The 14,738-nt window shown below is 38.1% G+C and overlaps 1 protein-coding gene across 6 annotated transcripts in view; it reads left to right on the forward strand.

Moving 5' to 3' along the window:
* Window positions 1-14,738, forward strand: part of CPLANE1 (ciliogenesis and planar polarity effector complex subunit 1) — a 142,527-nt gene that overhangs the window by 87,919 nt on the left and 39,870 nt on the right. For 4 of the 6 annotated variants that reach the window (XM_055245869.2, XM_055245870.2, XM_063619556.1 and 1 more), the window contains exons 38-42: window positions 2,673-2,794; window positions 3,150-3,348; window positions 3,556-3,720; window positions 7,013-7,266; window positions 12,764-12,851. In XM_055245869.2, coding sequence (XP_055101844.1) covers window positions 2,673-2,794; window positions 3,150-3,348; window positions 3,556-3,720; window positions 7,013-7,266; window positions 12,764-12,851 — 828 coding nt within the window. The remainder of the gene's footprint in view (window positions 1-2,672; window positions 2,795-3,149; window positions 3,349-3,555; window positions 3,721-7,012; window positions 7,267-12,763; window positions 12,852-14,738) is intronic. The other 2 variants (XM_063619558.1, XM_063619559.1) reach the window with 2 other exon arrangements.

A 14,738-nucleotide genomic window follows, 5' to 3' on the forward strand; every position in this document is an offset into this window, starting at 1 on the left:
TGATGTTTGGGAAAATTAGATGGGCTAGGACACCTTTTTATTTCCATTTGAAATACTGTCATAAAGTCTCCTGGAATCAGAAAATTCACTATCCAGCACATTTACAGGAGTGGATTAGATTTGCATTACAAGGGATACCTGTATTTTGTATCCTGTTCATTTCACTTTGATTTATATGTATGGCAAACATGTCCCTGTGTCATCAAAAAAGTGCTTCATAAGCGTATTCCTTCTTCCAGCTATACATTAGACAGTTTCCAGTTTTTTCTCCTACAAATTATGCTTCAGTGAGTATCTTCCTGCATAAGAGAATTTTTTGGTTATTACTGTGACTTAGCTAAACTTTTTAACTTTGCCAATCTGATAGGTCAAAAAAAGTGATTATAGGCCAGGCGCGGTGGCTCACGCCTGTAATCCCAGCACTCTGGGAGGCTGAGGTGGGCGGATCACTAGGTCAGGAGATCGAGACCATCCTGGCTAACACGGTGAAACCCCGTCTCTACTAAAAATACAAAAAATTAGCCAGGTGTGGTGGCGGGCGTCTGTAGTCCCAGCTACTTGGGAGGCTGAGGCAGGAGAATGGCATGAACTTGGGAGGCAGAGCTTGCAGTGAGCCGAGATTGTGCCACTGCACTCCAGCCTGGGTGACAGAGCAAGACTCTGTCTCAAAAAAAAAAAAAAAAAAAGTCATTATTTTAATTTGTATTTCTTTCTGAATGAAGTTGAGTACACGTAAAATGGTTTTAATATAAATGATGACTCCGCATTTGAGAAACTTTTTTTTTTTTTGAGATGGAGTCTTGCTCTGTTTCCCAGGCTGGAGGCTGGAGTGCAGTGGTGCAATCTTGGCTCAAGATTGCCTCCGCCTGCCAGGTTCAAGCAGTTCTCCTACCTCAGCCTCCCAAATAGCCAAGGTCTCCTGGCAGGTGACCTCCATCGCGCCTGGCTAATTTTTGTATTTTTAGTACAGACAGGGTTTCACCATGTTGGCCAGGCTGGTCTCAAACTCCTGACCTCAAGTGATTTGCCCTCCTTGGCCTCCCAAAGTGCTGGGATTACAGGCTTGAACCACCACATCGGAACTGAGAAACGTTCTTAAATGTTCATTATCTAAGCGTGTCTTTGAGAAAGCCTTGGAGGTACATTGCTTTTGTTGCTAAGTAGTTTATCGAAGTTGGCAGCTATTTCCTGAGTCTGCTGTTCATCTAGGTGAAGGCCCAAGATATAAATAATAATAAAAGTTGAAATTACATTAATTATTTAAAATTACATTGTTAAGCTGTCACTCTTTGTTTCTACCTATCACCTTTTATGCATAATATCTTATTATCTGTATTCATATATTTTAATTTTTTCTTGTGTTTGTGAAATTTTTTTGTTTTATCTTTTTGTCTTAAATTTTTAATGTACTACAAGATAAGGAAGCTACTTCTCAAGAAGTTGTTTCTGAATGTGGTACCAAGAGCAAATAATTTCTTGCACATCATGTGTGATTTCTTTTTTTTCCTAAGAACAGTATGACTTATTAAAGATATATCTGCATGATGCCAAAGCTAGTCACCATCCCCCATAAAAAAGCAGTTAAACCAATCAATTAGAGAGAGAATGATTTCAGTATTTTTATTTTCCTTTTTTTTTCTAGTTTTAAGTGGTTTAAATTCAAGCTTTGGTAACAAGTACTCAATATGAGTTACATTTGAAAATAGTGCTTTATTGAAAATACAGTGCTAGAAGATAAGGCTAGAGGCCAAGAACAAAAGGCACAGAGTTAAACTGTCTGCTGATCTGCTGTGACAGGCCTGTTTATTTTACTGTTAAATAAGAAACAGTTAACATTTGTGAAATTTAGATGTTAAAATACCTTAGGTGGTAAAATTTAATTATAGGCTCTGTGAATACAGTATATACCACTGAATGATACCCTTTTAAAGAATGTGAATTAGCTGGGTGTGGTGGCTCACGCCTGTAATCCCAGCACTTGGGAGGCTGAGGCGGGCGGATCACAGGGTCAGGAGATCGAGACCATCCTGGCTAACATGGTGAAATCCAGTCTCTACTAAAAATACAAAAAAATTAGCCAGGTGTGGTGGGGGCGCCTATAGTCTCAGCTACTCAGGAGGCTGAGGCAGGAGAATGAACCTGGGAGGCAGAGGTTGCAGTGAGCTTAGATCATGTTACTGCACCGCAGCCTGGGAGACAGAGCGAGACTCTGTCTCAAAAAAAAAAAAATTGTGAATTATGTTTCAATAAAGCTGTCAATAAAAATAAGCAAATAACAAGAAAGTGTTCAAGTAAAAAAAAAAATTAGTTATAGGTTAATCTTCTAAAATCTGGTTTTGTTGAAACTTCCCTAAAGTAGACAAACATGACTTAATATATCTGATATGGAAATAGGAAATTTTAGCATTTTCTTGATGTAATTTAGTTACTTTATTGTTCTTGTGGATCATTCATATGAGAAAAACAATAGCTTCCATTCAATTATGAATTACTCTAAATTGCCCTTAGAATAGAATTTACTTTAATTATTTATACCCATGTCACTTCTACTTAGATTTCAAGAAGTACAATTTATGTTGTTTGTTGCTAACTTGTTCATACAAAGCTGATGATTTGGAGCAGTTTACAGCCTTTTTTTAAATGTTCCTGATTATTTCTTTTTTAATTTTCAGAACATGAGCCTTTGACTGCTCCTCAGCTCTTGGTCCCAGATGTCTATCTAAATCTGAAGCTTTCCACTGAAATGTCAGAGAAACCTTTGTCACCCTCAACACCGCATACAGTAACAAACTTGGTTTGTGTTTTATTCAGAAGTTTTAATAATACCTTTGTGCTAAAATGTATTATGGTCATCTAGACATTACTCAATTGTGTAGATGAAATGAGGTTAAAAATCTCATCTATGTAGCTTTGTAGTAAAAGTTCAAAAATTAATTTAAGCATTATGCCAAAAATATTGTAAACTAAGACCAATAATACATACTTCCTGCTCCTTTTCGTAAGTTAGGCACATTCAGGCCCTTCTTTCCTTGTTTTTAATAAGAGTGAAGAATTAGGCCTTTTTTTTTTTTTTTTTTTTTATTTTGGCAGAGTGACCATATAGAGTAAAAAGAATGTAACCCTCTTTGGTTTTATGTGTTTTGGCTCAGGTTGGACATACTTACATAAATGTGATTGACATTGAAGCTGATGATCTTCTACAGGAATTACCTGTGAAAGAAGAGCCTTCAAATGATAATGTTATCAAACAGCAAAGCGATCATCTAGCAGTTCCATCGTCTGCAGAGTTACATTATATGGCAGCTTCAATTACTAATGCTGTTCCCCCGCATAATTTTAATAGTCAAGGTAATTTTTTCCTACTTTTAAAACAAATATAATTTGAAAAGTTCTCTAATATAGCATTGTTATCCCTACTCACATCTCTTACCTCTTCTCCTACAAACCTACTGTATTTTTGGATATTTATATGCACAGAAATGTTCTGTTAATCTTTGGATTACCTTATTTAGAAGTTTAGAATCAGTCTTTGAATGCTTTTCATATTCTTGATAGAATCAGCCAATTCCTCTATGGATTTATTTTCTAAACCTGCAGAAGTAACTCCAGCTTGTCTGGATGGAAAAAGCTTGAGAGCAGGCATTACAGAAGTGAAGGAGCCTAGTGTCACCTCACCTACACCATCAGACATACAGCAGAACAAAGGTAAACAGCCAAGAGGTATAGCATGACCCTCTCCTCCTGAATTACTGTTGTATTGGAAACAAGCACCAAAATTTGGTAATTGCAAAAGAAACCAGAAAAAGGGTTGTCCCTTGCTAAGGAGCATGGGAGCAAGTAGGTAAATGAAATAGAGACATGATTTCAAAGCTGAGACCCATGGATATTTTGTAAGAAGTCACAGATCTGTTTATGCTTATGTCTTTTCTCAATTAATAAGGCTAAAAATAAATATTCTGTGTGAGTTCATGAATGTTTTGATGTTAGCAAGCAATTCTCATATTGTAAAAGATGGGAAATTCTCAAATAGCACACCGCAAATAAACAGGCATGGTAGCCAACAGTACTTTTTTCCCCAACTTTTATTTCAAATTCGGGACACATGTACAGGTTTGTTACATAGGTATATTGCATGATGCTAAGGTTTAGGGTATGATTGGACCCATCACCCAGGTAGTGAGCATAGTACCCAATAGGTAGGTTTTCATCCCTTACCTTCCTCCCTCCTTCTCCGTCTTGTAGTCCTCAGTGTCTGTTGTTTCCATCTTTATGGCCAGGTGTATGCAATTCAATGGTACTTATAAATACTCAGTTTTATAGTCAGATTGCATTATGGTAACTTTTTGCAAGATTTAGAAGACTATATTTAAAATTTTTAATAAAATACATATATATGTGTATGTTGTTGTGTTTTAGAGACAGAGTCTTGCTGAGCTGTTCAGGCTGGGGTATAGTGGTGTGATCATAGTTCACTGTAGCCTTGAACTCCTGGGCTCAAGGGATCCTCCTGCCTCAGCCTCCCAAGTAGCTAGGATTACAAGCACACACCAACATGCCTAGCTAATTTTTAAAATTTTTTATAGAGACAGGGTCTCACTATGTTGCCCAGGTTGGTCTTAAACTCCTGGTCTGAAGTGATCATTCCACCTCAGCCTCCCCAAAGTACTGGGATTATAGGCATGAGCCACCACACCCAGCCTAGAAGAATATCCCTCCACAACCTGAAGCTACTATATCCTGTGACTGGTTAGATTAATCCAATATGCAATCAGACTTCCTGCAACAGAAACCTAAGTCTCCCCTAGGTTCCGCGGTGGTTGTGAGGTATGGACTTAGTCAGCCCTGTGGTTGCAAGATGCTTGGGCACAGAGTCTAGCTCTGCCTGATTATTGTTTAACGACAGTGGGCACTCAGGAGACACGAGCAGCAAGGAAGGGGTGGGTTAGGATGTGTTAGGGCATATGTATTACAGCTGCATATACAAACAAGTGCCAGCATTTCAGATTTTAAAGCCTTCATATTCTCTCTCCTGTCATGGGGCTGCTACGGTGCATGAGTGGTGGATGGAGGATGTATGAAGCTAGCAATCTTTCAGACAGGGGAAGTATGTGGGAACGTGAAAAGAGCCTGGGTTTTAGATTCAAATAGAAGAGACTTGGATTTGAATCCCAGCTCTGTCATTTAGTAGCTTAGATAGATACGTTTTACTTTTCTCTCTGTGACCCGAGTATCTTAGGCCAGCATTTCAAATGACCATAAACTACAGATTAATTTCATTTATCAGGCAGAGAGAATAGATTTTGCAATAAGTTAATGGAACTTGCTTAGTTTGAGAAAAAGTTTGGCTGGGTGTGGTGGCTCACACCTGTAATCCCAACACTTTGGGAGGCTAAGGCGGGTGGATTGCTTGAGCTCAGGAGTTTGAGACCAGCTTTGGCAACATAGTGAGACCCTGTCTCTACAAGAAATAGAAAAATAAGCCAGGTGTCGTGGCACACACCTGTAGTCCCAGCTACTCAAGAGGCTGAGGCAGGAGGATTGCTTGAGTCCAGGAGGCAGAGGTTGCAGTAAATCAAGACCTCACCACTGCACTCCAGCCTGGGTGCTAGAGCAAGACCATGTCTTAAAGAAAAGAAAAGAAAATTAAAGTTCATTATGGTTGGAGTCAAATGGAGTAGTATTTTGTTTGTTTGTTTAAAGAAATAGCAAGAGATGAAGCTGGAGAGGTAGAGGAAAGATGATGTGTGCCATTATCTGTCATATGGAGACATTTGGACTTTTAAGGTGAAGGCATTGGAGACACACTGAAGAGTTTTGGACAGAAAAGGAACATGATTTCTGTTTTTAAAAGATCTCTCTGGGCCTGTTGTGGAAGATGGACTAGATAGGATAGAGATAAATTACAGATAGGGATATGATTTGGGGTCTATTTATTGTGAAAGCTTCAGCCAAGTAGTGGTATTAAGAATGTAGGTGTTTAGCAGGTAGAATCATCAATACTTGTTGTCACTTTGGATCTGAAGGAAAGAGAGGAGCCTCGAGTGACTTTCTGGTCTCTGGCTTGTGAAACCGAATGGTGGTGCTATTTGCTGAGCTGTGGAACAAGGAAGAGGGAGCAATTTGGAGGGGCAGAAGCAATGAATTCATTTTTATATGCTTATGGGACAACCTAACTGGGATGTTCAAGATATAAGGAGCTGGAGCTAAGAAAGAGTGCCATATGGATTTGGGTTCTTTCATCAATGACATAACTCAGAGAAAGTGGGAAGAGTGAGTAGAGAAGTGAGTTGAGGCTGGCAGCCCAGGAAGTACTGATGGGTAAAAGGAATGGATAGTAGAAGAAGTATGAGCAATACAGCGAGGAGGAGACCCCGACATCAGAAAAAGAGTGCATTTAAAAAAGGTGTTGCAGACCAGATGCAGTGGCTCACGCCTGTAATCCAGCACTTTGGGAGACTGAGGTGGGAGGATTGCTTGAGCCCAGGAGTTCAGACCAGCCTGGGTGACAAAGCGAGGCTCTATCTCTTAAAAAAAAAAAAAAGAAGTATTGCAAATTTGGGAGAAGAATCAACTGAACAACTGAGTTTAAGAATAAGAAGAGTCATTGGCTTTGATTTTGGTTTTAGGAGGTTTAATGTTTGCCTGAGATCTCATATAAAGTCAGTAATAGCCAATATTGGGGCCAGCTTTTAATGTGTGATGTTTTTGATTTTCAAGTAGAATTTGAAAAAGTCATAAAAATATTAAAGTTGCTTTTTGATGAAGTATATGTTTGTAGCAAGGGATAAAAGTAATATTCAGACTTCCTTGTGTGTGGAACTTTGTTGTAGTAATTTATGTATTCTTATCCCAGAAATCAAGAAGCTGAGAAGGAATTTTTAGGTATATTTAATTAAAACTGATTTGGAAAGTAGCGTTGTGTTGATTTAAAATGAAGTCATCAAAAAATGAGATCATCAATAATACCTCTTCTTTAATTATAATCAATTCTGCTTTTACTCTTATTATTTAGATCTGCCAAAACCAGAGTTCCAATTCAAAGGACAGAACACAAAGTCAGACTCTGTGGGAGATTATCTATTGTGGAAACGGCTGCAAGGTGTCTCTGAAGCTTGCCCTGCACCAAGCTCTGCAGCTCACCGACTAGAGCATCTCACTGCTAAGCTTCAGAAAATTGACGAGCAGTTGCTAGCAATACAGAACATTGCTGAAAACATAGAGCAGGATTTCCCCAAGCCTGAAATGCTAGATCTACGTTGTGATAAGGTAGACTACCTTTATTTTTAGTTTTTTGTTTGCAACTGAATTATTAGATTTGTAGTGTGATATAACTTTGGATACTTGATTTTTCAAAATAATGACAAATTTGTTTTCTTTAAGCTAGGATTTGTCAACCTCAGCACTATTGACATTTGAGCCAGGTAATTCTTTGTTGTGGGGGACTGTCCCATGCGTTGTAGGATATTTGGCAGCATCCCTGGTCTTTACCCACTAGTTTCCAGTGGCACTGCTCCCTAGTTGTAACAGTCAAAAATGTCTCTAGATAATGCCAAATGTTCCCTGGGAGCCAAAATCACCCTCAGTTGAGAACCATTACCTTAAGCTTTTAAGAAGTAAACCCATGTATAATGCTGTTATCATAAAATGAGTTGGAAAATATTACTCTCTCTTCTATATTTTGGAAAATTTTTTATAGGATTGGTACTATTTCTTCCTTAAATGTTTGGTAGAATTCAGTGAAGCCATCTTCCCTAAAGATGCTTAAAGTTTTGTTTGTTGGGACATTTTAAAGTATAAATTTAGTTTCTTCGGTAGATATAGGGCTATTCAGCTGACCTTCTGCTCTAAATAAAGCTTTTTCTAGGGTCCTCCCACACAAAAAGGAAGTAAACCCATGCTTCCTACCAAGAAAGGAAATACGTGAATTACAAAACTAGAATGTGATTTTAAAGGAACCCCACTTGTAATTATCATTTTTCTCTGAAAGATTTTATAATTTTACAAATATTATTGTCCTTCTATTTGGAGTTTTTGTCATTTTCTTTTAAATATTTTGTATAAGAGAGTTAGTAATCGGTTCCTTAGAAATTTTTCATATCTTTTTTTCTTTTTATTCTTGAGTCATAGTCTTGCTCTGTTATCCAGGCTGGAGTGCAGTGATGCGATCATGGCTCACTGCAGCCTCGACCTCCCAGGTTCAAACAATCCTCCCACCTCAGCCTCCTGAGTACCTGGGACTACAGGTGTGTGCCACCACTCCCAGCTAAGTTTTTAAAACTTTTTTGTGGAGACGAGTTCTCCCTATTTTGCTTGAACTAGCCTCGAATTCTTGGCCTCAAGCAGTCTTGCCTTGGCCTCCAAAAGTGCTGGGATTATAGATGTGAGCCACCACACCAGCCTAGTTTTCTGTAGAAGGTAGACATAAAACATAAATTAATGTTTATATATAATGGTAGTTAAATAAAATAGGAAGTCTCAAATTTTACACATTTTGTCCTTTGTTTTTTAAAGGAAGAACAATTTATATCAAAAGGATTAAAGAACAAATATGTTACACATAATAGGTTAAATGAGACCATGGTTGGTACTTGAGGCCAGGAGTTTGAGATCAGCCCAGGCAACATAGCGAGACCTCATCTCCATAAAAATAATAATAAGTTGGGTATGGTGGTGTGCACCTGTAGTCCTAGCTACTTGGGAGGCTGAGGTGGGAGGATCACTTGAGCCTAGGAGTTCAAGGCTGCAGTAAATCATTATTGTGCCACTGCACTGTAGCCTGGGTGTCAGAGCAAGACCCTGCCTCTTAAAAAAAAACAAAGTTAAATGTCTTAAAGTCTAATATTGGGAAATGCAAAATAGTCTGCAGGATAAGAATTTCATTATTGACTTACCTTACAAATATTCCAGGTTGCTAGCATGTTGACATTAAAAAATGTATTTATTAGGTTTATAGTACACCTTTAATCCAAACATTTAACACATTTAAAAATTTAGATTAAGCATATGTGAAACTATACTGAGAGGATATGAGGCAGGACTACTGCTAAAAATATTAATACTAAGTAATGATATTATGATGCTTATTTGGTGGTTTTCCTCTTTTTTTTTTGGTAGATTTGGGGTTTCACCATGTTGCCCAGGCCAGTCTCCAACTCCTGGGCCCAAGTGATCCTCCCACCTCAGCCTCCCAAAGTACTGGGATTACAGATGTGAGCCACTGCACCTGGCCTGCTTTCTGTTTTTTTAAATCCAGATTTAGATCTGTCACATCCAAATAAATGTTCAGCATCAAAGCAGTTGTTGGAACTCCTTACTTCAAAGAATCTCTTTTGAAATTGCCTTTTGAGCTAGTTTAGTGGTCATTATCTACAGCCAGATACTTGATTTATACCCAAATCTAGTCTTGATCCTGGCTTGCTCACTCTCACAAGAGTTCATGAATCATTAATTCCTTCAACAAACATTTATTGAGCATCTACTGCATATTAGGCCCTGTGCTAAATTCTAGGAATAGAAAGATAAATAAGGCATAGTACCTACTCTCAAGGAGTGTAAAATCTAATAAAAGAAGATAGATGTATATGCCAATAAATACATACATACTGGGTCTAATGAGGCACATAGATATGCCTGGCGTGTTGTGACTGGACGGGGTAAGTGAAGCTGTGGCATCAGAGAAGGCTTTGTAGAGGTGACTCGAGCTGGTAATGAATTGGTATTCATCAGTTAATTAAAGAAAAGCTGACAAAATATTGTGAGCAAAGGAGAAAGGTACCAAATGGCATAGAGTGTTTGGGGAGCTGTATGAGCATTACTTAGAGGTGGAAGTTAGTGGGATTGGACTTTAAGACATCTGGCAGTAGAGGTAGGAGAGGGGAGACAAGGAGGAACAGAAAGCATTTACCATGTCAAGCGATTGGGATTTTCTCCTATAAGCAGGCAGTAGGAAACCACTGAAGACTTTTAAACAGTGAAGGGAGATGATCAGATATGCAGACAGTAGTGTAGAGGGTAGATTGGAAAGGATAAGCCTGGGAGCAAGGAGACCACATGGGTCACAGTGGTTCCAAATCTAATGGCTGCCCATTAGAATCATCTAGGAAACTTGTTAAGAATGCAAATTCCTGGGCCCCATTTCCCTGAAATTCTGATTTTAAGTAGGTCTGGTTAGAGCCCTGGAATTTGTGTTATTAACAAGCTTCACAAATGATTCTTATGCTGCTAGCTCTATACCAGGTCCACTGATAAGTGTTTGAGATCCACTAATATCCATGGCAGGAAATAACAATATGCCTGAATTTGAGCAGTAAGAATGGAGGGAAGGCATTAACAGGACTTAGAGATTGATAAGCTGTGGGAAGGTGAAGAAGACAACAGAGATTCACAGTGATGTCCAGATTCCAGCCTGGGTGAATGCTGGAGCCATTTTCCAAACTAAGGAAGAGGAAGAGTTGTGTGTGTGTTTGTGTGTGTGTGTGTGTGTGTGTGTGTGTGCGCGCGCGCGCACGTGTGCGTGTGTTGAGGGAGGGAGGCACAATGATTTCTATCAGGGACATGATAAATTTGAGGTGCTGTGAAATAAGTAGGCAATTCCTCAAAAGCAGCTGAGGAGCTACAACTGGGCTGAAGGTACAGATTTTGGAGTAATCAGTTAGGAGGAAGTTCAAATCATGATAGCATAGGCACTCCTCAGAGAGAGCACATAGAGGAGAAAAGAACAGGGTAAAGAATCTTGTGGAAACACTGCCTTGTAAGGATGAGGATTCAACAAGACTTGAGAACAGTCTGAAGTCATAAGAGACTCAGGAGAAAGCGAGCCAAAGCAGGAGTTGGAGGAGGGAATTTCCACATATCTGAGTCCATTAAGCATTTGGACTCCTGTGCATGTCAAGATCACTCAGATGCTTTTTCAGAGTATACATTCTATCCCTGCTGAATCTGTTGGGGAGGTGGAGGTGACTTGGCACTTTGAGAAGGCTCTCAAAAATTCTGATAGGGCTCCTCTCTCAAGCCTTTTAAGACTCGAAGGTAGGGACAATGTCTTTTGCTACACATGGTGGGCATTTGATAAATATTTGTTTAGAGGTTGTCTTTGCTATCTTAGTTTTGATTCTGGCACTAATAAAATCACATTTATATACTAAAGATTCACCACTAGAACAGTTACTTATAATTGTGGTACAAGGTTGGGAGACAATTTCAAAGGAAGAGTTTCAAAAGCATTTGCTCAAAGCCCTTAAGTACAATAGTCCCCTCTTACTTGCGGTTTTGTTTTCCGAGGTTTCTGTTACCCTCTGTACAGTATAAGAAGATATTTTGAGAGACAGAAAAAAAACACATTCACATAACTTTGATTAAAGTATATTGTTATAATCATTCCATTTTATTCTTAGCTATTATTAATCTCTTACTATGCCTAATTGATAAATTAAGCTTTATCATAGGTATGTATGCATAGGAAAAAACACAGTATAGTCAGCCCTCTGTATCCCTGGGTTCTGCATCTGACAGTTCAACCAAATGTGGATTGAAAATATTTAATAAAAACAAAAAAGGCTGGTTGCATCTGTACTGAACATGTGCAGATTTTTTCTTGTCATTCCTGAACAATACGTCATAACAACTATTAATATTTAACATTTACATTGTATTAGATATTATAAGTAATCTAGAGCTTATTTAAAGTATATGGGAAAAATGTGTATAGGTTATATGCAAATACTGCACCATTTTATATGAGGGACTTGAGTCTGTGGATTTTGATGTCAGGAGCCAATCCCTCATGGATACTGAGGGACAACTATATATAAGGTTCGGTACTACCCCCACTGTTTCAGGCATCCACTGGGGGTCTTGGAACATATCTCCCAGGGAAAAAGAGGGTATTTAGTCTTCTAAAATGGCCACTTTGAAGGAAATAACGTTAATTTTGTATATACACACACACACACACCACAATTTACTTATTTATTTAATTTAGTTTTGAGATGGAGTCTCACTGTGTCATCCAGGCTGGAGTGCAGTGGCGCAGTCTTGGCCCACTGCAATCTCTGCCCCCAGGTTGAAGTAATTCTCCTGCCTTAGCCTCCTGAGTAGCTGGGATTACAGGCACCTGCCACCATGCCACCTAATTTTTGTATTTTTAGTAGAGACGGGATTTTGCCATGTTGGACAGGCTGGTCTCGAACTCCTGACCTCAAGTGATCTGCCTGCTTCACCCTCCCAAAGTGCTGGAATTACAGGTGTGAGCCACTGGGCCCAGCAGTTTTGGTATATTTTTTAAAAATGCTCTCACATTATTATAATGTACACATAAATACAAACATCTTCACTTTCCTAACTTAAGAAAACAGCTTATAGTCCTGGAAGAGGCCCAGGGATACTCTGGGCAGACACTGAGTAGTAAGTAGTCTTGAAGACCTGGGTTGACCGTGTTATGCCACTAAAAAAGTCATTGAATCTCTCTGGGCTTTGTTCTCTCATCTTTAATACGAATTTGTCTAGATGGTAATTAAGGTTCTTCTTCATTCTAAAATTTTATGATACAATTTTCCTGAGCCTTTTAAAAGTTTATAACTCAGTTAAGCTACAAATAAGTAAAAATTTCCTCTGCTTTATTGATCCCTACCATTTAGCTTATATTGGATTTAATCCCATTTCTTTCACTTTTGCATTAATGCAAGTGTTTAAAACTTACGTAAAACTGTTTTTTTGAAATTATCAAAGTATTACTGTTGTTTTGTTGTGTGTGTTTTTTCTACAGATTGGACCGGTGGATCACATTGAATTCTCTTCTGGCCCTGAACTCAATAAAACATTAGCTTCAAAAACTATTCGCATTTCTGAAGAAGGTTTGTAGGGGCTGATAGGGGCTGGCTGAAGTCTTGCTTTAGTTGACCTGAAAGAATAAGCATTGCTTTGTGGAGTGCCAGAAGTAGGAGTAGTTTTCATATGTGAGCTTAAGTCATAAGCTTCCGAATTTTTAGATTAGGATTATTTTTTTGTAATGTGATTAGCTTCCACCTCACAGCCCTTTTTTTTTTTTTTTTTTTTTTTTTTGAGAAGGCAATAACCTCCTCTGGATTTTATACCAGGATGGGGCAAGTGTGGCCTGGAGCTCAGTTTTTGTGGATTCCAAGCCATTGGCCTCATAGTGCTGAGGATTGCACAGAGCTTTGTGCTGAGGTTGCTGTTTGTCTGTGATCATCAGCTGAGCTGGAATTTGAGGTTCTGGTAAAATGGCCAGGCAGTGGTGAGGTATTAAGTTTTTTCATTTTTTATTGAAAGAATGAAATTAGAATAGTTGTTTTTACTTTCTGCTGTGTCTGTGGTTCATACCTGTGTTCTCTTTCTCATTCAGTCTTGTCAGTTTAGTCTTTTCAAAAACCAGTGTTTATTCTCTTTGTTTCTCAGTTTCCGTTTTCATTAATCTTTATTATTTCTTCTATTTTGGATTAACTTGTTGGCTTTTTTCTAACTTTATTTTTTCTTATTTTCTAATATGTGTAATTGAGGCTGAATATGTTCCTGCATGGACCTAGACAAGAATGTTGATACTCATCATCATCTGGTGGTGTTCAGGTCTACATAGTTTGTAGTTCGCATTATGATTTCTTTAGCTTGTAAAAGGAGTTTTTAGCTTCTAAATATTAAGCATTCTAATATTGGGCTATGTTTTTGTGGCTGATTTGCATTTTCATTGCATTTTGGTTAGCTGATGTGTATGATGATATCAATCCTTAGATATTTGTTAAAATTTCTCTTGTGGCTGAGGATAGTTTTTACATTATGTTCCACATTTATTTGAAGAGACCAAATATTTTCTGTTGGTTGTATGTAGTGTATGTGTATATATCTCCCTTTGGTCAAGCTTCTAAATTGTATTGTCCAGTTTTTTTATATTTTTTCTGATTCTTTAGTCAGCTTGATCCATTCATTTCTCAGAAGGTTGCATTAAAAATTACCCATAATGATTGTGGAATTATTTCTCCTTGTAAATCTGTTACATTCATCTTAAGGCTATAAGGTGAATATAGTTCGGGATTGTTATATTTCTTGTTGGATTTTGTCTCTTTTATCATTATTATCCCCAATAATCCTTTTTGACTTATAGTCAATTTTGTTTAATATGAACATAGTACCCCTGTGTTCTGGTATATCTTTTTGATATGTTTTATTTTTTTAAATTTTATGTAAAATTTCTATGCTATTTTAATAGAAGGCAGAATCATACAATTAACTTTCATATACTCATCAACAAACTTTAATCATTATCAACTCATGACCAATCCCTTTTTTACCTATACACCCACCCACACCCACCCACTCTTCACCTTTTTCTTGATTATTTTGAAACGAAACCCAGACAGCACATTATTTTATGTATAAATATTTTACATGTATCTCTAAAAGATCAGGTCCATTTTTAAAACATAAGCACAATAATATTGACACTCCTTAAAAAAATTCTTAATATACTTATAGATCTAATCAGGGTTCAAATGTTGCCAATTGTCTCGTTTCAATAAATAGTTTTTTAGGCGGGGCGCAGTGGCTCACACCTGTAATCCCAGCACTTTGGGAGGCTGAGGCAGGCGGATCACAAGATCAGGAGTTCGAAACCAGCCTGGCCAATATGGTGAAACCCTGTCTCTACTAAAAATACAAAAATTAGCCTGGTGTGGTGGTGGGTGCCTGTAGTCCCAGCTACTCAGGAGGCTGAGGCAGGAGAATTGCTT

Source organism: Symphalangus syndactylus, chromosome 16 (genome assembly GCF_028878055.3).
Source record: "Symphalangus syndactylus isolate Jambi chromosome 16, NHGRI_mSymSyn1-v2.1_pri, whole genome shotgun sequence".
NCBI lineage: Eukaryota > Metazoa > Chordata > Mammalia > Primates > Hylobatidae > Symphalangus > Symphalangus syndactylus.